This window comes from Scleropages formosus, chromosome 9, assembly GCF_900964775.1.
Source record: "Scleropages formosus chromosome 9, fSclFor1.1, whole genome shotgun sequence".
NCBI lineage: Eukaryota > Metazoa > Chordata > Actinopteri > Osteoglossiformes > Osteoglossidae > Scleropages > Scleropages formosus.
The window spans coordinates 23,967,213-23,991,134 of NC_041814.1; the positions used below are offsets into that span (position 1 = coordinate 23,967,213).

General features: G+C 49.5%; 1 protein-coding gene across 10 annotated transcripts in view; it reads left to right on the forward strand.

The window, feature by feature from the left end:
- ncoa2 (nuclear receptor coactivator 2) overlaps positions 1-23,922 on the forward strand; it is a 76,089-nt gene that overhangs the window by 44,833 nt on the left and 7,334 nt on the right. For 9 of the 10 annotated variants that reach the window (XM_029254574.1, XM_029254582.1, XM_029254578.1 and 6 more), the window contains 15 exons: positions 2,614-2,717; positions 6,538-6,715; positions 7,057-7,242; positions 8,444-8,545; positions 9,282-9,422; positions 9,787-9,934; positions 10,479-11,739; positions 15,962-16,169; positions 16,788-16,985; positions 17,935-18,144; positions 18,405-18,534; positions 19,334-19,499; positions 20,525-20,815; positions 22,242-22,319; positions 22,996-23,482. In XM_029254574.1, coding sequence (XP_029110407.1) covers positions 2,614-2,717; positions 6,538-6,715; positions 7,057-7,242; positions 8,444-8,545; positions 9,282-9,422; positions 9,787-9,934; positions 10,479-11,739; positions 15,962-16,169; positions 16,788-16,985; positions 17,935-18,144; positions 18,405-18,534; positions 19,334-19,499; positions 20,525-20,815; positions 22,242-22,319; positions 22,996-23,482 — 3,888 coding nt within the window. The remainder of the gene's footprint in view (positions 1-2,613; positions 2,718-6,537; positions 6,716-7,056; positions 7,243-8,443; positions 8,546-9,281; positions 9,423-9,786; positions 9,935-10,478; positions 11,740-15,961; positions 16,170-16,787; positions 16,986-17,934; positions 18,145-18,404; positions 18,535-19,333; positions 19,500-20,524; positions 20,816-22,241; positions 22,320-22,995; positions 23,483-23,922) is intronic. The other variant, XM_029254583.1, reaches the window with a different exon arrangement.

Here is a 23,922-nt window from a genome sequence, read left to right on the forward strand (position 1 = left end):
GTCTGAGCTGCGTTGTGGGTTCGGGGCGGGAGTGTGGCGTGGGGAGGCTGCGACTCAGCGCTCAGACGGAGGCAGATGAGTCAGGGCGATGATGCAGGTTGTTTGTGATTCACTGGGCGAGGGGGTGTGTGTGCAGGGGGTCTTATGTAATGCTGAGCAACGTGATGAAGAATGCAGCAAGCGGCAACGGCCGGCCGCCAACGCCCGCTCGCCGTGTCATTACGCTGCCCTCGGCCCCACGTCGCACTGGAGTAGGGAGGGAGAGGCGCGCTGCGTTTCCACACACGCGGTACCTGTACCTGTGGGAAAGAAGAGGACGTGTCCCTCTGCGGGTGGTGTGAGAGATGTTTATTAACCAGTCCGACTCTAGTAGCAGGTGGACGTTGTGTTCCCCTCAGAGAGAGACCCTTCATACACCGTCCACCCCCCACCCCCAGTTTGAATAAAATATTATTCTCTAGAATAGAAGTGCTTTATGGATAGTTAACATAGAAGAGAAAAACAAACGTTTTTAGTCATTATGTGGGTAGACTTCTTTTGTTGTCCACTTTATTTAATTAGTATCCATGGCAACCATGAATTTGTTGGCCAGTATTGATTTGTAGTGCTTTAGATAATTAACTTTTCCTTTCGACAGTGTGCACTGTGGCTTAGTAGAAAATGTCTGAATCCTGATTTCGCCAATTAGTAAGTACTGTACAGTCATAAAGTGCCAGTGGCTTCGAAAACTTAGTAATTAGCTATGGTGTTGGGATGTTTTTAATCTCTGGTACAATGTTGTTTCTGTTCAGTGAATACTACAGCTGGAACAGCCATTAAACAGTACATACTCAACATCTGGAAGGTAGACACGAATTGACTTTTAAATGTGAATTTGAGCAGGTCTTTTTTTTCTGGTGGTTATGATGTGTGCACGTGCACGCGCACACGCACATGTGTGGGCACACGCCCACACACGCGCACACTGTCTACAACCACTTGTCACAAGCAGGGTCCTGGTGAACCAGAGCCTAACCCGGCAACACGGAGCGCAAGGCTGGGAGTTGGGAACACACCCAGGACGGGATGCCAGTCCATCGCAAGACATCCCAAGCAGGACTTGAACCCCAGACCCTCCAGAGAGCAGGACCCAGCCAAACCTGCTGCGCCACTGCGTCCCCTAGTTTAGGAGAATGATACAGTATAAAAATATTTCCTATATTATAACTAATATTCCTGGAATAACTAATGGGATATTGGGGGCCAGCAATATTAGCAGAAACGAATGGAGTTGTACGCAATGGCACTGGGAGAACACCTTATGACACTTACACATAAAGGTATACAGACATTAACAACAATGTGATACACAAATCCTTTTGAAATATAAATAAGTGTTTCTGTGGTTTGATACATGAGCAGTTCTTTCCTAACCCGTCAGTTAAACCGTAGATCACACCGAACTGAGCTGCTTGGTGTTTCGAAAAATATGTAACATTTATAAAACAGCGGAATGCCGGGTTAAATGATAGAGAATGTAGTAATAACAGTTGTGAACACAAAGTATTATCGTTGACTTTTAAGTCTCTGACTCTATAGCCTAACCCTTCTGTGAGAGAGGAATACTTATTTCTCAGCGTACACAACTAAGCAGAACTGAGCGTCGGTCGTCCTCGAATGTTCCTAAACGCTGCCGTCTCAGGCTGGGCGTCTGGGTAAGAATGCAAACGGCATGGTCTTATGAATGGATGAGACCCCCTGCAAAGCCATAGGGCTGCCCACGTCCAGGGCTCGACTGTTGGGAGACATTGCCGAGGGCTTTAGGTGATCCATCGTTCATGAGCTCAGTGACATCACAGCTGCTTAGCAGGAACTGAAGGATGACCCTCCTTTCAAGACAATGCCTCTCGCTCCCCTCACAGGCTGCATATGAAAGGACTTTCAGCCTTCTTGTCGTCTTGTTAATTTCTCCATTTTTCCTATTTATGATTCCATTTGGTTCATTTTTTGCGAGTTGGTTTCTTTGCCAGGGATGCTGTCATTTTAGAAGTGCAACAGTCTCCATGTTTGCATAATGAATTTTCTAATTTCTTTTTTCTCTGACGACGAAAGACATCCATCTTCCGGCTTGGTGGGGATGCGTTGGTTGTGACCTTTTGCACTGCTCGCTCATAAGTTCCCGGGCTTGAGTCGTGGCAACGTGCCTCAACAATGGGCCGCCCTGCTCTCCTGCCCTTGAAGAGCTGGGAGGCCGGGCTGTTGCCGCGAAAACCAGAAAAATTATTCTATATGTTTAAAACGACACACTCAATAATGTTAATATACTTATTTAGCGGTGGGTCGGCAGTGCGGTTATTTTTTACACTCAATTCGATGCTGGCTTGTATTAAGTAATGACACGCTCGCGTCTTTGGCGGCGTGTTTGTGTTACGGCCACTCGGCTCTCAATGCGCGATCGCTGGGTGTGTGTCGACTCTCCAACAAAACACACACGATGAGGAACGAGCGCGGAAAAGGGGCAAACGCACTTGTATGTTTAAACACTGCGTTGCTTCTGTTCCAGAGACCTGATTACTGCTGCTTCTTCCCTGTCCCCAACATCATCATCCTCCCCTCCCCCACCCCCCCATGCAGAGAAAGCTGCTGCTGCCAATGAGGAGGAGGTGCAGAAGGCTGACGTCTCCTCGACGGGCCAAAGCGTCATCGACAAAGATGCCCTTGGACCAATGATGCTCGAGGTTGGTGCGCCGGCGTCACGTCTCTCGCCGACATCCCGATGGCCAGTGCCGATGGTTGCGAAGATGATGGAGTCCTCGTTGGCGCGGAGGGGCCCTGTGTCTGTGCGTGTAGCCTGAACTGATTTATTTATTCATATATTCATTTATTTAAACCCTATGGTGCTCATGCATAGGGATGGCATGTTCCAGTTGCTGCAGCTTGCCAGTTGGTTTGGATGAGGGAAGAAATTTTATTTAAGTTTAGGGATGACCGCAGTTTGTGGACGGGCAGTAAGTGATGTGAGGATGAAGGACAAGAAGTAGAAACCTCAAGTCGAGGGGTTCAAGGAAGATGCGTGCTCTGGCAGTTTGTGAAGATGGTGCTTGGTTTGAAGTAAAATAAATAAAATAATCTGCTGCATCAAGGGATAAACTCCAGGTGAGAAAATGTGGGTAAAGGGACCAGCATTAAAAACATGCAAATGAAAATAAGTCTAAAACTGAGATAATTATCTAAGCTGTACTGCTTTCAGTATAATAGCCCAATTGGTATTAATTAATTTGACATTTTTTTCTCCAAGGCATCATACAGTGTTGAGGTTTTACACTAAGCTACTTGCAATTATTTAACCATTTATAGAGTTTGATACCCTGAACTTATACATTAAAAGTTAAGTACATTGATCATGGGTACGACTGGGCGAGTGGGGACTGGAACCTGCATCCTCTGTTTAAAAGGCAACAGCTGTAACTACTGCACCACCTGCTGCTGCTGCTGCTCTCTGATCGTCTTGGTTCAGTTTCACACGAGGCCCGTTTGGGATAAATCTTTGACGTTTACTGAATGCGGGGAGAAATATCTATTAGTAGAGCCTGTAGAAGCAATGGTCCTATTGTTAATTCCCCCCCATCCAGCTGTAAATCTCAGCGCCGCTCAGCACCTCAGCTCTTTCTCCCCGAGGGGAAGGGAAGTGCTGGTGTCTGACTGGACGGCTGCGATCGCGACCCGGAGCGCGAATCGGCCCATTCAGGCCCCCTCGTGTTCTTTCCCTGTTCAGTGTCTCATCAGTCTTGCCGGCGATAATTTATAGCCCCCTGCAGTCTGGCATTCCAGTGTTGACTCCTGTCTGTTTCTCGAGAGGGAAGGTGGAGGGTGAGGGGCAGTTTCCTCCGTCCACACGCGCAAGCTGAGCTAATTAAAAAAAAATTCTGCTGAAAGGAAACGGGCTGATCTGGCCTTTACCCCCGCTCGCCGTAAACCGTCCGCTAAGTGGCTCTCATGTGGCCGCAGAATGGACAGACGAGCAGTCAACCTTGCCCCCTTGTCTAAATGTTTTTGCAGTCGCGCGCATCTGAAAAAGGCCGTTATTTGCTGACAGCAGAGTTTGGTGCCGGAGCGCTGAGGCGTTCTCTCTGGCCGATCCGCTGTGCACCGTTACAATATATGAAATTCAATGGTCACGGGGGATGCGGGAGGTGCAGCGGTTGCTCTGCAGGGCCGCATTACACCTCACAACGCATGTTGTGAAGATCAGTTTGGTTTAAAGAAAGACAGGTTGGGTAATGCAGTTACGTAAGCTGATCGGATCGCTTGGAAGGCTTAATTGTTTGCTCTGCTGGGGTTGCCTAATTTATCTAGCAGATGGCTCCACGTCCAGGATGAACTGTTCTTTGCCTGATCGATAACCGAGGGTTCGGGAGACGACGGGTATATATAACCCAAGTGGTTTATTTAAGCTGCTCTCATGGAGCAGGTTTAGCGAGGAGGATTAGTGTAACTTAACGGACCAGACAAGTGTACAATTAGGAACGGATGCTATTTCTGTTTTGTGCCAGTGTTGCAAACAAGGCCACTAACTCATTTTAAACTGCCTTGGGTTGAAGGGTTCGATGAGAGGTGTGCATCGGTAAAATGGCACGGTCGGGTTTTTACAGCGGTAGGGCCCCCCCACCCCATGGCGAGTATTACTGTTTGATGGACTAATCTCCACAGTCTTGTACGTATCGGCGATCCGGGAGCACGTCTTCTCAGTACGGATGCTCAAAGACTGGCTCTTCTTCCCCACGCAGTCCTGTAGCCCGGTGAACCCATCGCTCTCGTCGCCATCGCTCCGGGGAAGGCGTGACGTTCCCTAGATTTCAGACACGGCTTCCGTGGCCCCTGACCCGCGCTGGAAAGGAGAGCGGACGGCTGCTCAGCCAAACGTGCTCGACAGCAGGTTTTTTCTCTTTAATAGGCCGTCAACAGTCACTGATAACTTTGCGTTTGTTTATTTCCCTCCTGACTAATTAGTTCATTGCAGATGATTTGGATGAGAAAAATTTACTGCAAAAGTAGCTTACTTGGAACAATGAAAAATTCCTCAGATTGCATAGATTTTAGTTTTAATTTTTTTTAAAACCCCCTCATTCAGAGTGGGAACACTAACAAAGTTATTGAAAATGAGTAGTTCTGTCAATGTCTGTGGAAAAGTGGTAAAACAGGACTTGTTTTTCATATGGTTTGCCTTTGGGGCATTTTCTTGTTCCCTCGTTGTCTTGGCCACCTGTTTCCAGCCTGCGCAGCATTCAGAGCTTCAGAGCCGACAGAAACGTGAGAGGCACTCGGCCATTACGAAGCACACTTTCTCCTCTTCTTTATTTAATGGCTTCTAGAAACGGTTAAGCGGCTTTATCCTTGGCTTGAGAGGAGCAACTGGTGTTAGCAAATGCCTGTGGTCTGTTTTATCACCGTTGGCCAGAAATGGTAAATTCAAGTAACTGAACAAGTAACCGTATGTTGGGGGGTGCGGTGATGCAGCGGGCCTGCTCTGTGGCGGGTCTGGGATTCGAGTCCTGCTTGGGATGCCTTGCGATGGACTGGCATCCCGTCCTGGGTGTTTCCCCTCCCCCTCCAGCCTTGCGCCCCGTGTTGCTGGGTTAGGCTCTGGTTTGCCGCGACCCCGCTCAGGACAAGCAGTTGTAGACGTGTGTGTAACTATATGTTGTCGGGGTGTACCCTACCTTAAGCTTTGTGCCTCCTCAACACTCCAGCAGTTTCTGAACCACTGTGACCCTATTCGAACAACTATTTAGTAAAAATGGAAAATTAAATTCTTCCAGTACAATTGCATTTACCTTTTTTCAAAAATGTTTGCTGCACAGCGAATTTGCCCTGCATTTCTACAGCCAGCCTGTAGATGTCAGTAAAATGCCCTCACAGAGTGTTATTTCAACTTACTTCCACAGTGCTTATAGCTCAAGTTTGGTGTTCATTACTGTCTGTGATCAGTAACAAAATGATAGTGTTGTTTATGAACCAGTCAACAGTTAGCACTGGACAACAGTTTTTGAAGACAAAATATTTATTTTCTGTAATTTTAGTTAGTTTTGATGAGGCTAATGACCGTCACCGTGGTTAATAGGAATATTGCTCTTGCATAGCACTTTTCTTTATTATAGCTATATTCAATATTTGTAGAGTCTAACCTGGAAATAACTTGAGGGATGTCTTTTTATTTTTGAACATGAAATTATAATTTTGAACTTCCAAAACGAAGAATTTTGAGTTCCTACCTGAATTCTGCTCACAAGTTGAGGAGACAGCCGTGCTGCCTTCAGAGCACCAGTTAAACTAATTTGTCACGTTTTTCTGCTTAGAATGGAACTCCCATTAAACCTTTTAGAAACTCGAGATCCGACAACTGCTTCAGTAAATACCCAGCTCTGTAAATGAGTAAGTGTGTAAGCTGTTGCTTTACTTTGGATAAAGCTAGCCTAAGGTTCAGGGTCTCTGAGAAAGGCAGGGGCAGTGCTGAGTTGAGGCTGACCTTCAACCCTCTGCCTGGTGTCACTGTCGTAGGCCCTGGATGGCTTCTTCTTTGTCGTGAACATGGAGGGCAACATTGTGTTCGTGTCGGAGAACGTGAGCCAGTACCTGCGCTACAACCAGGAGGAGCTGATGAACACCAGCGTGTACAGCATCCTGCATGTGGGAGACCACGCCGAGTTTATCAAGAACCTCCTGCCCAAGTCTCTGGGTACGAATCTCCTTGCCTCCAGGACACGTTCTAATGCTCTCTCATTGGTAACGCATGATGTTGTTTTTCCTCCCTGCAATGAATTTCATAGACTTCGTTGAAAATGTTTAAATTGAGGCCGTTAGTCTGTCTGCGTACCTGGATGCCACTGTGGAAGTAATTAACGGGACCTGTGTCCCAGATACAGCTTCGTAATTGAGGAAGAATCCTGTTGAGCCGGATGGGTGTATGAAACCGTGGTCTCTGCAGGGGTGTGTTTCAAAGCGTTGTCAATGTGCAGCCCGGTCTGATCCCCTTGGTTCCTGATGATGGCCAACTCGTTGCCCTGCCCCCACTTCCAGTAAATGGGGTTCCCTGGTCCAGCGAGAACCCACGGAGGAACAGTCACACCTTCAACTGCCGCATGCTGGTGAACCCACGCTGCGAGGCCGAGGAGGAGGTCCGCGATACCGAGGTCCAGCAGAAGTACGAGTCCATGCAGTGCTTTGCTGTGTCTGAGCCAAAGTCTATCCGGGAAGAAGGTGAAGGTAAGAGACTGAGATTAGTCGTGAGATTCAGTGTTTTGCAGCTTTGACTCCTCCTTGTTTGTAGGAGGATCTTGTGTGCAGTCAGTTGATCGGTGACAGTAGGGAGCCTTGCCATACTCTGTACCGCTATATTTAATTATGGGGATTTTTCAAAACTGGAAATGCAGTGAAAGATTGAAAATGGTGTAAGATTTTAAAAACCACAAGTTTTTTTTCAGTTAAGAGGGTTAGAAGTAAGTATACTGGACAGAACAAGACCTTGACCGCATTGCAGACACAACACCTTTTGACCTTTGTGAAATTAAACAGAAAACAACTTTAGAAAATGGCTCCTTTTAGGAGCCTTTTCACGTGTTTCATAATTACATCGCTTGCTGCAATTTTAATTTCATCTGTCTTTGGGGAACTGGTTGAAAGGCTCATGGATGTTATTGTAGTACTTTTTGTTAGAGTTCCCAAAATTGTAGGAAGAAAGCATTTTCTGTCTTTTTCCACTTGAGGCAAGTCACTTCTACTACTATTACTTAGCTCACACTTTTATTCAGAGGGTAATTTAATCTTTATTTTTCCTGGAGGGTAAGGTTAAGTACCTTGCTCAAGGGTGCTACAGCAGTAGTGGGGAGCGGAACTTGAACAACCTTCAAGTGCTATGTCTATGTTCTCAAGTTCTGTGCTGCCTGGAGTAGTGGTTAATGATGGGTTTAGTCAATTTGTTTATGTCTGAAATGCTGGTGGACTATTGGTTTTGCGTAGAGGCTGAACTCACATAGTCCATCCTCTGAGAAGATGGGAGTTGAGCATGTATCCCTGAGGGTCACCTTAGGATAGTGCCCTTTCTGGACCTTTTGTTGAGTCATCTTCGGAGTCTTTCTCTGAGGGGTGTTTTTTTTTTTTAAAATAGGCTGGGGTTGGTCACCCATGCATAAGACTAATTTATGAAAATATATATATATTTTTTAAGTCTCTAGTTCTGTGTTTAGAGCAAAGAACACATGTCAAAAGTCACTTGCAGGCATATCCTTGGTGTACTCTTCACTGCTCTCCTGAACATCAAGAAGGTTCTTCGCTAGCTTCGTGGCTTCATTGACTGATGGAAAATGGATAAAATGAAAGCTGTGCTCTGTTATGATGTATATTGATTTGATTCCTGTGGTTTAATGCATAATGGTTTTTCCTTTCGACTCTGGCACTTTTCCACCAGATTTCCAGTCGTGTCTGATCTGTGTAGCGAGACGGGTTCCAATGAAAGAGAGGCCCATGGCCCCGATCCAAGAGAGCTTCACCACTCGGCAGGACCTCCAAGGTAAGGACGCATGAGTTTCTTCACTCGCTCCAAACAGCTGGGCTGTCCCAACCCATCAGCCTGGGGTTTCAGATAGACGACTTGGACATATCCCCAGCTATTTATCATGTTGTCGTATTTTCCCATTCCCTAAAATGAGGAATCTTGTAAAGCATAAATCGCTTCTTGCTGTAAAATATCCCACATTTATTGGACAGATTATGACCCAGTCACACCTCTCTGTTTTTACACTCTCTGAATGAAAGTGAGAACGGGTTGGAACTCAAGCCTGTCAATTATCTTTTGCTCACCTGCTACCCATCCATGAATAAAAAGCCAAAACTCACTTAATGTTTATGATCAGTACTTGAGTCTTGGGCGATGAAATGCACGTGTGTTGAGCGCTCCATATTTATTCCTTGTTGATGCCTCTCTTTTGTTGAGGTGTAGTTGTACTAGAGGCGGTACACTTGTGTAATAAAAGACTACAGCTTTATCTAATCTTTGAGCTCTCCTTATTTGTACTGCCTAACCAGTGTATTTTACCTGCTAACCCGAGAAAGTCCAAACGACCACCCGATTGCTTCAGAAAGGGCTCCTAAAGTGCTAACACTTGACCAGAATTGTGCCACTTTCTGTCCTATTTTGTGTCGAAGGCAAAATGGGAAGTGGACTGTACAAAAATAAAGTGAAGTGAATGAAGAGAAATTGCCTCCATAGTGACTATTTTACTCCGCCCTCCTCTTTGCTACCACAGGGAAGATAACCTCACTGGATACCAGCATTTTGCGGGCCTCCATGAAGCCAGGCTGGGAGGACCTGGTACGGAGGTGCATCCAGAGGTTCCACCTCCAGAATGATGGCGAGATGTCTTTTGCAAAGCGACATCAGCAAGAAGGTGAGCCTCTTCTCAAGCTGGGGTTCACACCCAAAGTGGGTGTCCTTCAGGGTCTACTCAATGGACCAGTCAGATTGCAGAGCCGCAGCACATGTGATGCACTGAAGGGGCAGTTTTTTGGAGCTGTAAAGTGTGTATAGATGAGAATCATGATTGGCATGCAGGGAAACAGCATTCTTTCCAGTAGAAGCCAGTGTATTGATTTGTACCATAGAGCGTATATGAGTATTGACGCTTGTCCTGGGTACTGTCAGTGTATGAGGCCGAATCATATATTGACCATGTTTGGAGACAGAGATTGGACTCGCACAAAGAAATATCTGTTTGAATGTGGAGTAATCCTCTTTAATTTTGTCTTCACCAGTTTTGAGACAGGGCCAAGCCTTCAGCCCCGTGTACCGCTTCTCCTTGTCCGACGGCACCATCGTCTCGGCCTACACTAAGAGCAAGCTGGTGCGGTCGCCAGCCACGAATGAGCCACAACTCTACATGTCCTTACACGTCCTGCAGAGGTGCGGTCTGCTGCCATTGTGTGTTTGTACACACCTGTGCATGCTTATGGGTGCATGGTCTTTCTGCATGTCTACGGCTTCAACGAAGAACTGCCGGAAAGAACCTCAACTAATTATGAGTGCAGGATCACTGCAGCCTGAATATGACCAACATTTACCTGCAGTGTACTCACATTACCTGGCTTCTGCAATATCTGGCTTTAACTTCTTAAATAGTTGTTGACGGAGGACTACATTTTTAAATGCCATAATTTGTCAAGTTAGTGCAGAAGCTCCCGATTATGAGTGCCAAAAGTGGAGGTCCAAGGTGTTGACGTCAAGACTGCGGTACAGTCCTGAAAGAGCAGGATCAGAAACAGAAATGTGACGACGTTTGTCTTCTGGGTTTCCTCGCAGTCTGGATTTCACTTTTTGCGGGATGGGGGAGGGGCAATGGGTGAAGTAAATGGTTGTGAATGCATCAGTCTTCAAACTGTAGCTTGTCCAGTTCGTTTCTCAGAACATAATGATGAATTCTGAAGAGTCAAAACCGTTTTCCTCACAGGGAACCATCAGTGTGCAGCATGAACCCCGACGTTGGCTGCCAGGGCATGGGGAAGCCTATCGGTTCAACCTCATCCATGACCCCTCCTAGTCAGGGCAGCACCCCCTCAGGAGTCCAAGGGCCAGACACGGCTGTCAGTGGCAGCAACCCTGCTTTCGCCACTGGAACAGGACCGAAGGAGCCGACTGGCACAGGGCCACTACAGAGCTATCGGTTTGGGTGTCAGGGGCCCGGCAGCCACGGGAGCCATGGCAACCTTGGGAATCATGCCGCTCAGGGCAGTAACTATTCACTCAAGATGAACAGCCCCTCCCAGAGCAGCCCAGGCCTGGCCCCTGGACAGCAGACCTCCATGCTGTCACCCCGCCACCGCCTCAGTCCGGGTGTTACGAGCAGCCCTCGCATGCCCCCCGGCCAGTTCTCTCCTGTGGGCAGCTTGCACTCACCATCAGCAGTGTGCACGGGACCTGGGAACAGCCACAGCTACACCAGCAGCTCCCTGAATGCACTGCAGGCCCTCAGCGAGGGTCATGGCGTCACCCTAAGCCAGGCTCTGGGTTCCCCAGATGGCAAGGTATCATCCCCTAGCCCCCACACGTTGCCCAGGGTGAGCTCTACCGAGTTCAAGGAGGCCTTTGGTGTATTTGGTGACCAGGGTCAGAGTGAGCCGGCACAACAGGAAGGTGGTCCCGAACCCAAGGAGGAAAAGGAGAACGGCCTGAGCCAGTTCAGCGGCGACTGCAGTGATGCCCAGGGCCGTCTCCACGACAACAAGGGTCACACCAAGCTACTTCAGCTGCTCACCACTAACAAACCAGAGTCCTTGGAGCCATCCTCGCCTGTGGGCACGCCTGGGGTGGATGTTGGCTGCAAGGACCCATCCCTGGGGTCAGGAGTGGGCGGGGCTGGTAGTGGACAGGCCACTGGGGCCCATGCCTCTTCCCTCAAGGAGAAGCATAAGATTCTGCACAGACTGCTGCAGAATAGCACATCCCCTGTAGACCTGGCCAAGCTTACGGCAGAGGCCACCGGGAAGGACGTGTGCCAGGATGGGCCACCCGGCGTGGGAGAGCTTGTCCCCAAGCAAGAGCCCGTGAGCCCCAAGAAGAAGGACAATGCATTGCTGCGCTACCTGCTGGACAAGGACGACAGCCAAGAGAAGACCATCAAGATGGAGCCTGGAGATGGCAAGATGGACGCCGCCAAGCTGCCCATGGTGAAGACAGAGAAGCAGGACTGCGGGTACGAGCAGTCAGTGCAGGTGAGCCTCTTCCTTCACCATCTGCATTTAGATACCTTCCCTCAAAACAGCATGCAACTCAGGGAAACCGAAAGTGCATTCAACAAATGACAGCTCTACATACAGACACGTTCTTGTGAGACTTGACACCGCCGCTTTGCTACTACACATCACTCACTTAACGGTCTTTAGAAGAACCATTCAAATAGCAAATGAATTGATGATCGCAGCAGGTGGCCTTAGATGTATTTATCAAGCTGTTAAGAGATCAGAGCGGACATTGGTCTGAAAGAAATGCGTTCTGAGATCCTTCTTGCTAAAAGGGGGATTCAGCACTTCTGAGGAACACAAGGGGCGCATTTCACCATATGGGAGCCAAAAGTGAGAACCCGTGGACTTTGTACCTCTTGTAGTTGGAACAAGGAGACAGCTAGAGCTGCAGGAACACCAGGGGTCTTATGAGAGGGTATGCTTGCTTATATGCTGAATTTGGACTGTAACTGGGGACTGTAGCCAGTAGATTGTAAGGACAGCTGGTAACATATTGGTTAGAGCTGCTGTCTTTGGACCCGATGGTCCGGCTATAGTACCCTTGAGCAAGATACTTACCCTAAAAAAAAAAAAAAAATAGTTCTAGTAAAAATTACCCAGCTCTATAAATGGATGAATAATTATAGGTACAATAACATAATGTGACCCACTGTAAGTCGCTTTGGAGCTGAATGAATTAAATGTAAATGTAGCCGTTTTGTTCCACTCCAGTAGAAGTACTCTGGTAGGGGGTTCGTATGAGTGCAGCTGAGATTGGCATGTGCGCGTTGAGTTCACGTCTCAAAAAAGTTTCTACTGGTTCATAATTATGGAGTGCTGCCCAACGGAGAGTCTGCAGAGGGGATGTAATCTGCGCCTTGAGGGTCTTTGCCCTAACATGAAACTTTTAGCGAACCATTTCTACCTGTAGTTCTCATTTCGGAGGCACCAGATATGGTGGTGCTTAGAGCCGTCACCTTACAATCGAGAAACTCGGGTTCAAACCCAGGTGCAAATTTCGCCACCTTCTGCAGGAGCCTTGATCAAAGTAATGAACTGAAATAGTGAAGATAGTAGAGATTACCCTGCTGTATAAATGTGTGAATCGTTGTGGAGTCTATTGCCTAAAATTATAAGGAGTCAGATAAATAAAAATATTTTTCTTGTGTTGACAGTGCAGAAAGCCAGTTGCCAGGGAGTAGGATAGACGAAGTTTCGTGGCTCATGCCAGCATCCTCTCACTTCGCCTTGTCCCGGTGTATCTATTTTATTTATTTATTTTTTAAAAAGTCTGACTGGGAATTGCAGCGTGTGTGAGAGCGGCATGTGTCCCAACAGGCTCACTGCCCTGTGACAGATGAGCGGTGCGCATGAGCTGTGATGAGCAGGGGTTCCTGCTGGATCCTCAAGGCTCTTCCCTGATCCCGCTGCCTGTTCGCTGGACCCTGTGGCTGCAGGCTGCGGTCCGAACCGCACAGCGATCCGTGACCCAGCACAGGTGCCATCCGCTCTGCCCCCTGTTGCTGATCAAGACTCAGAATGCAGCCAGAATGGACTTAAAATGGATTTTAAGTGACTGGGGCCATGGAGACCGTTGCCCCACACCCCTCCTCCGCACACGGCGATTTGCCTTGCAGCCCCAATCGAGCAACACAGCGAGTGGGAGCTTCTAAAGCAACTGGCTGGTGTGAAACTGGTGTGGTTTGAGTTGCGAGGGGAGGGGGGGGGTCAGAGCCACTTGGTCTGTGTGGGTCTTGTGCTCCATAGGAGAAACTGATTTTCCTGCTTCCTGGTCCTCCTCTTTTTTATTTTTTTTAATAACTGTGCATTAGCTTGTTTCTGAACACTCCTGGTCAGGGTGATGGGGAGGGGGGGGAGGGGTGCAAGTGAGCATGCCTGCTTATAGGCACTCATTAAAAGAGGGGAAACATGGGGTGGATGGGCAGGGCCCCCCCCCGCTGTCATATAAAAATGATGAGCCATATGCCAGAGCATGGCTGTGCTGCTGGACCGTGTGTGTGTGTGTGGAGGGGGTTGGGCATTTGAAGGGACTGTCACCACCTGCGTTCCTGGTATAGGGGCCTGAGAGGGTGTGACCTGCCTCAAGTGTTAGAACTCAGTCTGTACTGGAAACATTTATTGTTGAAAAAAAATGTAGATTAAATAAAAGCTGTGATGGTGATGATGGTGAAACTAAGGCTCAGGCCCCATTGCTGGTGCCTTTAGGAGTACTGGAGAATATTGTAGGATGTGCTTAAAGACCAGGGTGTGTTCCTGCTCTTCGAGGTCCAATACCTTCCTTTCTGAGGCTCGGCTGGCCTGCCGATGGCTTACCGTTCCTATGGGTCATCCACCCGAAGAGGTCCGAATGCTCGCCGTCCCCCCCGGCCGAGCGGAGGCATCCCCTCCGCTGTCACCTCTTGGTGCGTTAACCGGGCCGCTCTCCCCGCGCAGGAAAATTGACGCACGCGCGGCCTTCCTGAAATAGGAGCAGCGCGGAGACGGGAGAGAGGGAGCAGGAGCAGCAGAACTCGTTGTAAATAATCAACAGCGGGTCCTGCTGCCGGGAGGAGACAGACAGACGGTGCGAGCGCTCCAGAGCCTTGCATCATCCCTGACCTCATTAGCGCTCCTTCTCCTCTATTCACATCCTCTCTTTGGAAACATTTCCCTTTCGCCCCCACCCTCCTTTTTCCCCCCTTTCTCCCCTCGATTGACCCGGAGAATAAAAGCACCGGGATGAAAAGAGAAGGCAGCTGAAGGAGGTGCTTCACTGCTGTTGTGGAGTCAGGTGTTTCTAGGGCTTAGATCAAGTTTAGCTTGGAAGGGCTGCTTAACGGGGGGGTCCTCTGCTTTATGAATGAAGGGCACCTCGTCATAAATGGTCCTAAAAGCTGTGTTGCTCTGGTGCCCCCCAACCACCCCCTTGTTGAATTAAAATGTTAAGTATTTCTGCATTGTAGCAGACATCTAGAGTGACGCCCTCTTGTGGTGGTGGCGGGTATAGCCTCCTTTTTTTTCCTGAGTCTGTTTACATAATTAGTTTATCTGAACATTTATATAAAACAGCTAAAAATTGCTCTGCGAAGTGTGTCTCCCCCCCCCCCCCCCCCCCCCCCATAAAAATGACTGCTCTTGCATGACTTCAAAGCAGAGTCTCGCTCGATCACATCGCGCCACAGCTGCGTGAGTCCCATTCGAATGAATCGAACTCGTGGCTCAGAATTCGATGAGGGATGGAACTGGAAGTCAAGTGAACTCTTCCATAAATAGCATCGAAACGCACGGAGGTGTCTTCGTAGAGCAGCAGGTCCGACCTGCGGTTTTTATCAGATGCTACGCTCGGCCATCCCGTTTTTTTCTTCAATGGGAGGGGGAAAAAAATGCAGCGAGGAGGCGAAGCATCACCCCCTTTGTTCATCAGGCCCTAAATCTCTCGCTCTCATAACACGGGTGCAATTAGTAATTACTGTGCAGTGTGTCCATGTGCAGCGGGGTCCTCGGCAGAGCAGCCCCCCCTTCCGCCCCCACCACCGGGAGGGACAAGGGTTTTGTTACTGTAGAGACTAATGGATCACGCTTGAGCTGAATTTGCGAGAGGCCAAAGAGCGAGGAGCTCCGCAAACAAGAGGTCACTTTGTGAAAACGGTCCTCCTGAAGGTAACCTGTCAACAGGCATTTTGTCAGAACAAGCAAATGTGGAAAATCTGAGGGAGAAACTCAGATATAGTAAAACCGAATTTCACTACGAGATTTCCCTGCAGGAGAGTGCATTCGATGCCTTTGTGGGTCTCAGACACACACACACATACACACACACACACCTCGTCAGTAGTTTTGGAATGATGAGGGAGCGGCAAGGACAGGTGACTCCGAGTGAGTGGTGGGGTCTGGTCAGCTAGAAGTGCAGAACGGCTCCCATTACCTCCTTTCCTCTCGACGTGAGCGCTGGCCTACTTTCCGAGGTGCCGTTCGAGAAGACGTGCTGCGCTTCCCGGTCCCCCTCCTCGATGCTTCAACCACGTTTCTTCCCAAAAAGGTCACCAGGAACACATTCCTACCTCCGCGCTGAAAGCAGCATCCCGTGAGACTCTCTTCATATGCGGAAGTGAATTTTCTTGGGCGTTGTTGTTTCTTGTTTATGTAGAGTACCTTAACCACAAATCTGTGTGTGTGTGTGTGTGTGTGTGTGTGTGTGTGTGTCTGGTCACAGTCTAGTGAACTGGATGACATTCTGGATGACCTGCAGAACCAGCACCCGCTGTTCCCAGATGCCCGCCCCGTGTCCCTGCCAGCCGCCATGGACAAACAGTCCATCATCAACGACATCCTGCAGATCACAGGGGAAGGCGGGGCTGGGGGCGGGCCTAGTCCAGAGGCCATGGCGCAGCAGAAGGCCTTCTCCAGCATGCCTCAGGGCGGTGAGTACTCCCCCTGAACCATGTGTCCCTTCCAAGTCCGGCCTGCTTGCTGCTAACCGACTAACCGGCCATCGTGGCACCTCGCTCTATGGCGCCCTCTAGTGACCTGTCACGCTTTTCACACCGCTGCCGCTAGAGGCTGCCGGGCCTAATTTCCCCAGATCATTTGACCTCTCATTAAGTAGGCGGAGCATCCGCTGACACACACACCTTCCCAGACATCTCCCCTCAGAGCAGCGGCATGTGCCTTCAGGTGCCAGAGCTGCTGTGAAACCCAAGTCCCGCTCTGCAATTGCAAACCCTTTTGTTGACTCTTACATATGCTGTAATGTGACGGAGCTATTTAACAGCTTGCCTCACACCCGTAACGAAAATAAGCTCTAGAATAAGCTCTGCCTGCGTTGAAACTACTGTGTGAAAGCATCCTGAGTACACATACCGAGTGTGTATCAGTGTAGATGTTGCCCTGCCTTGGTAAAGCTGGTTATTAAAGCCCTTGTGCAGTGCTATACTTACATAGTACTGTCAGTCCCTTGCTATAATTTGGGTGTGGATGAGCTGTGTGTGTGTGTGTGTGTGTGTGTGTTTTCTAATTTGGCTCCTTTCCTGTCTCTTTAGCATTTAGCGGCTCCAGACCGGGGCAGCCGGGCAGGGGTCCCCCAGTCCGCAGTATATCCCTGGACATGAACGTGACCCCCCAGGGCTCGGCCAGCCCCTTCCCCCCCATGAGGAACAATGCTCCCTATCAAGTCATGCAGCAGGGCATGATGGGAAACCAAGGCATGATGGCCAACCAGGCCAACCTGGTGAATACCGGTGAGTGTGCAGTTTATTATAAGTAATTCAAATTTTCATTACTGACTGCCTTTAAAAATGAAACGACCAGAATAGGTAAATAAAATTACTTACTTAATTAAAATCCTGTGGAGCCTTAGCTATATTTATAAATGAAGTAGAATTGAAATGAATTAACTAAATAAAATGTATATTTAATTTACACGTTTCAATACATATACATATTTCAATACATATATATGCACATACATGTATAAAAAATTAAATGTATATAGGTGTGCATATATATGTATATATGTATTGAAATGTTTTGCTTCCTGGAAACCGCAGTATGAGTCCATTCGTCTGACTCCCAGGATGTTTTTCTGCTCTGGCCGTGCGGGGTGTGATTTTTCTTCAGTGGAAAACTGAAGGGTTTCCCCAGTTCGGCTTCATCTGACGAGAACAGATGCCGGAAAGTTCCTTTAAGAAATCCCCCCCGTATTAACGCCACCCTTCCACGCCTGTACAGAGCGCCCTGTGAAGAAAACGATAAAATGTGCACACGCTTAACGCACACGCCTGGTGGCCAGTTGCTCGCAAACCCTTGTGCGTGCGCGCTCTTGTGCACGTGTACGTGTTCCGGCAGCGCGTAGCAGAACACGAGAGCGCAGGTGCCCCGATGATGGCGTCGTATCAGCCCCCAGCTTTGCGGTCTCGTTTCGGTGACGCGAGGCCCTGCAGAGGCGCCTTGCTTCCTGCGGAAGGAAGTGCAGGGTTACCCACGCGCCAGCAAGTACCCCTCTTCAGTCCCTGCACTGCTCCCTCGTCAGGCACACGCAGAGTAACGCGCGCGGCTGGCGGCGGTACGAGGGGCCGGAGAGCGCCCCCGACTGGGACTGCGGTGCGCTCCGGTCTTCCCTCCTGCCTGCTTTCAGTCTCCGCTCTCTCTCGCTCTCTCTCCTACTCCTACTCATCCCCTCTTGCACAGGGATGCTGGGAGCAAACCCACCGAGAGCGGGCATGGCACCTGAGGCCTGGGGTCCGCAGGGGGCCGCCGTCAGTAACGCCATTGGCCAGCAGCTGCAGCAGGGCGTGGGGCCCGGCCGCATGGCCCCCGGCACCGCTGCGGGAGTCCCGATGCGACCCAGCAGTCAGCCGGCACCCAGACAGATGCTCCAGCCCCAGATGATGACTGGCGGTGAGTCCCTTCTCAATGCGCATTTAAGGCAGCATCAGGGTTGCCATGATAACAGTACACATTATGCAGACTTAGCACAGGCTCATTAGGACATCCTGGATGTATTTGCATTGCATTTTTGTAGAGCTTGCTTACATCCACTGCCACAGTTTGTCATCGGTGACCCTGGCTGCTCTCTAGTCACGTTACTGTAGTATCCTTGGGTTTTTCTGAAGAACTCTGCACTAATCGCGACCTTGTCCTCTGCTCCCGAAATCCAGCACAACCGGACCTGGACCTGGGCATGTCGGGAACGCAGTTCTCCCAGCAGCAAGCGCCTCCGAACCAGACGGCCCCTTGGCCCGACAGCATGCTGCCCATCGATCAGGGCCCCTTCGGCTCCCAGAACAGGTATGCCTCCGTCGGGGGGGGGCGGTTGGACACCTGGCACGGCGGAAGGCTTTAGCGCCTAAGTAGGTCATTCCTTCCACATGTCGCTCCCGTGTATTTGCAGGGCTTAGTGTGCGGAAGAGAGCCCCCCCATCACACGCGCAAACGCACACAGGCATAATCCTCCCCTCTCACCCACCCCAAAATCCCTCAAAACGTGGCATGACAGGAAGACGGAATTAGCACAGTTCTCCCGTGTCATTGTCATCGTTACACCTGGAGGCCCATGTTTTTATACCGTCATTTCACTGGCTGTCAACACTTAATGGAGTGGAAGGATGCCGTTCGAACCCGACTCGTCTTGCTGCTTCCGCCGTACGCCAGGTAGCTGGGCCTGCTGTGCTGATTACCATACGGGATGATTGCGTTCGCCTGTCGGCGCTGCGGGTTTGCGTTGCCAGGGGTCACATTGCCAGCTGCAGCTTTTGTCGAAAGTGGGGAAATTTGCGAATCCTGACCACCACGTTTAGGCCCCGAGCCTTCGCGCCCCCTGGTGGCGACTGTGAGCCGGAATGCTGGAGGATTCAGGTAATAGGTGAGGCTATCCCATCTAGCTTCTGGAGAGGGGCTTCCTTTGACCTATCATCACCAGCTGTTTTCTCCAGTCACCACTGAGTCGCACCTGCACAGCGACTGCAGATTGGTTACACAGAAACAGGGAGGATCATTTTCAGGAATGCACATCAGCGGAGCTCTTGTCTAAACCGATGTCCTCCTCCCAGTACTGATCCCGTGTCTTTTGCCCCACCCATCCCCACAGACCTGCGTACTGCAGCCCCCAGGAAGAGGCTCTGTGCCCCACAGGAGCAGGCGACGGATCTGCCGACGAGGGAGCCTTGCTGAACCAGCTCTATACGGTACTGAAGGACTTTGACGGCCTGGAAGAAATTGACCGTGCCCTGGGCATCCCCGCCCTGGTCAACCAGGTAAACGGCTAGTGTGGGCTCACCAGTGGCCCCTGCTGGACAACTGTGTCCACAGGCACAGTGCTGCGTGTTCAGAGTTATTGTGATTATTCTTCTCTATTTATTGTATCCATTATACAGTACTGTGCAATGGTCTTGGGCACTTAGATGTTTCACAAAAATATGTTTTCGACGCTTATTTAATTTCTTCTGCATTAGTGTCAAAGGGAAAGAGCATATTTCAGATTTCCAAGCATTCCTTTTGCAAAAAGGTACAGTATTATTCTAAGGGTTTTGTATGCTGTTAAAGAAAGTGTGTGTGTACACACACACACACACACACACACACACACACACACACACACACACACACACACACACACAGTCTGAAACCGCTTGTCCTGAGCGGGGTCGCAGTGAACGGGAGCCTAACTCAGAAACACAAGTTGCAAGGCTGGAGAGGAAGGGGACACACCCAGCACGGGACGCCAGTCCATTGCAAGGCACCCTAAGCGGGACTCTAATCCCAGACCCGCCAGAGAGCAGGACTCAACCAAACCCACCACGCCAAGCAGTTGTTGATGATGGATCGTCACTAAGCTTTGTAGGAAGTTTATTAATAAAGAGCATTATTTTTGGAAGCGTTTTCACTTTACAGCTTTTTTCCCCAACCAAGTGCCTAAAACTTTTGCACAGTGCTGCATATTTTCATATAATAGATATGACCACTACATTATGCATTTTATATGATATGACATGCAAATGTGTGTTTAAAATAAGTATTATATATCAATAATTACTTTATCATAGTATATGTAACATAGCCTGTTAATAAATGTAATGTATAAAAAAAATACATTAATGTAGCCACCCCACTGAGCAGCAGTGTTTATATGTTATCCATCATTGGTCTGAACAGTGTATCTTTGCTCTGGTTTACTATATTACACTGCTGTGTCAGGGGAGTTGTGGAGGAATCTGTTTCGTCTAGCTACTCGGGTGACCATTTGCGTGCATGTGCATGTGCCGTCACCTCCCCCTTACAGGGCCAGGCTATGGAGCCGGACCCCTTCCCCAGCCAGGAACCCGGGCTGATGCTGGAGCAGAAGCCTGCTATGTACGGGCAGCAGTACCCACCACCGGGGCACCTGGCCCAGGGCAGCTACGCACCCATGCAGGAGGCCAACTTCCATGCCATGGCGGGTCAGATGGGCCAGAGGCCTGGATACCCCTTGCTGCGCATGACGTCGCGCCCGGGTCTGAGGCCCGCTGCCGTGGTGCCCAACCAGCCCAACACGCTGAGGCTGCAGCTGCAGCATCGACTGCAGGCACAACAGGTAGTGCAGCTCCGCACCGACACCACCACCTGCAGCACCACTGCAGAGCAGAATCCCACAGGAAAAAGAGGAAATGGATGAACAATAAGGAAGGGGGGTGTGGCGAAAAGAGGTTTTGCACATATGGGTCTTAAGCCTGGATTTAAGGAGACGAGGGCAGTACAGAGACTGTGGGCTTAGTGTGGAACTGAATTTTCTTACTGCGTAACGCAGGAGTTAATGTTTTGTACAAAATAACTGAACCTTAGTGGTGCATGGCGGGCTTGGCTGGGTCCTGCTTTCTGGTGGGTCTCGGGTTCGAGTCCCGCTTGGGGTGCCTTGTGACGGACTGGCATCCCATCCTGGGTGTGTCCCCTCCTCCTCCAGCCTTGCGCCCTGCGTTGCTGGGTTAGGCTCCAGTTCCCCGCAACCCTGTATGGGACAAGCGGTTCAGAAAATGTGTGTGTGTGTGTGTGTGTGTGTGTGTGTGTGTGTCTAAAACTGAACCCTTATGACTCAGGAATACATTGTTTGATTTTCCTGTATTAATTATCGGCAATTATGAGTTCGTTTACGAGGATTTGCCTTGCGAGTACATTTTCACGAACAAATTGCACTTATTATGCGAGGGAAGCCTGCACTTAGTACTTTATGGATGCTGTCCAGCAGTAACTGTTTGTGTAGCCTTCTAGGATTTATGTGTTTATGGAGCAGACAAACACGGCAGGTTAAAAGCAGCGGTAAATAGATGTGTTGCCCAGAATGCTCAGGTCGTTGCTGCAATAACCGTTTTAAAGTCTTTTACCGTAGGCTCAGGCTCCTGCCCTGCAGCGTTAGGAGTTCTGTGCTGTTCTGCACTTGATGTTGTTTGCATTGTAAATGGTGTAAACTGGGCCAGTGATCCACATCTCCAGAAGCAGCTTCTTGTGGCACATTTGTCTGCAATTTTACCTAGTTGTTCACCGCAGTGTCAGTCAGTGCAGTGTTGACTGCCCCCTACTGGACACAGGTGGGATAGTGAATGTGCCATCACATCTTTAGTCTGTACACACACATCTCTCATATTTATACTTCTACAGCTTTCACTACTTTCCTATTTCTCTTTATAGTTTATTTTCTCACTTATTCTATACAAATTTGCATGTATTCATCTAGCTGATGCTTTTGTCCAAAGCAACTTACATTGTTAAGCTACTTACAATTATTTACCTGTTTATACAGCTGGGTAATTGTATTGGAGTAATTTAGGGTAAGTGCCTTGCTCTAGGGTACTACAGCTGGAGGTGGGATTTAAACCTTCGATCTTTGGGTTCAAAGGCAGCAGTTCTAACTACTATGCTGTTTACCCCTTGGTCCGATGTTTCTGGCTGTGCCGTGTGTTTTTTTTTCGTGCCACCTCTATGCTGCTACCAGCCAGCGTGATTCTCTTGCCTTGGGTCCTATTCAGAACCGTCAGCCTATGATGAATCAGATCGGCGGCGTCTCTAATCTGACCCTACCTCTACGGTCCAGTGTACCGACCCAGGTGAGTGAGACCAGTTGTAGAACGTAGTGAAACTGTGCCACTGTACAGTCTCACACTTCCCCCAACAGTCTGTCCTTCTGTGTGTGACAACATTAAAATAATTTTTAGCAAAACACAAGTGGCATACGGCATATGTGGGATTCACATTCTGTAGTATGCAGAAACAAATTTTATATTCAATTTAATATAATTTAATATATGACTTGTAGGTGTGCAAGAACGTCTGGCATATCTACACGTGTCGTGTATTTTCTTATTCATTTGTCCTGCAGGTTCTGGGTAATCCCTCGACTGCTGTAATAGTGAAGTCCTGTGTGTTTAGTCTTTCTCCAAGTCTCTATGAAAGTGTGTGTGAATGCAACGTACCGTGTTCTGTTCCTACCACTGGCCGCTCTTTCGCTCTCACTGAATATTATCTGGCTGCACAGCATCCGACTTGCAGTCGGTAAGAGTGGAGCGAATGAACCGCGGTATAATGTGGGTCACAGCGACTGAACGTTTAATGGCACTGAGGATGTGTGGCTCCTAGAGGAGGACCCCGGAAAAGGGCGCCCTTAGATATTTCGCACTGAATTCCGCTGAACAAATGCGTACAAATGGAAGCGGGAATCTCCGCCGCCTTCCTTCGCTCGAGTCTCGGCTCACGAACGTGCGCGTCGCCCCCGTGTCTCCGCAGGGAACCATCAATGCCCAGATGCTGGCGCAGCGGCAGCGTGAGAACCTGAACAACCTGCTGCGGCAGAGGCAGTTGGAGCAGCAGCAGCAGCGGCAGCAACAGCAACAGCAGCAGCAGCAGCAGCAGCGGAACATGCTCATGCGGGCGCAGGGCCTCAACCTCCCGCCCAACATGGCGGCGGCGGCGGCGGCTGCAGCGGCAGCCATGCCGGGCACTATGGGCTCCTCGCGGATCCCCCAAGCCAGTCCTCAGCAGTTTCCCTTCCCGCCGAGCTACGGTACCGGCCTGGCATCGCCGCCGCCCTCCACCAGCCCCTTCTCCCCCGTGTCCCCCAGCCTCCCCGCGCCTCAGCTCCTCTCCCACGGCTCCTTGCATGGCTCCCCGATGAGTCTGGCTAACCAGGGAATGATGGGAAACGTGGGAGGACAGTTCGGGGCTGTAGTGAGCCCCCACATGCAGCACAGTACCTTCCAGTTTCCCAGCTCAGGTACCGCCTCCTCTCCGAGCGCCTATGTCACCCCCACCCCCGACTCCCCACACACCCGCTCCCGAATGATGGGGCCATACAGGCTTACCAGAGTGACCCCGTTTCTCACTCTTCATATGGCAGGGAACGCAAACGCAGACAGGCCTGTGTGCCTGAAATGACGGTAAAGTCATTAAAATCAGAGTACGCTTTTTGTCATTTATAGAACGTTGTACTTTTGAACATAGAATTTATAGAAATTTGCCCAGTAAAAATTGCCCAGTTGTGTAAAAGGGTAAATCCCTTACTGTACAAACATACCGCATTTATATTAATTCATTTTGCAGATGCTTTTCTCCAGAGCAACTTAGTGTTACGATACCTGAAATTATTTATCCCTTTATACAGCTGGGTAAGTTTACTGGAGCAATTTAGGGTAAGTACCTTGCTCAAGGGTTCTA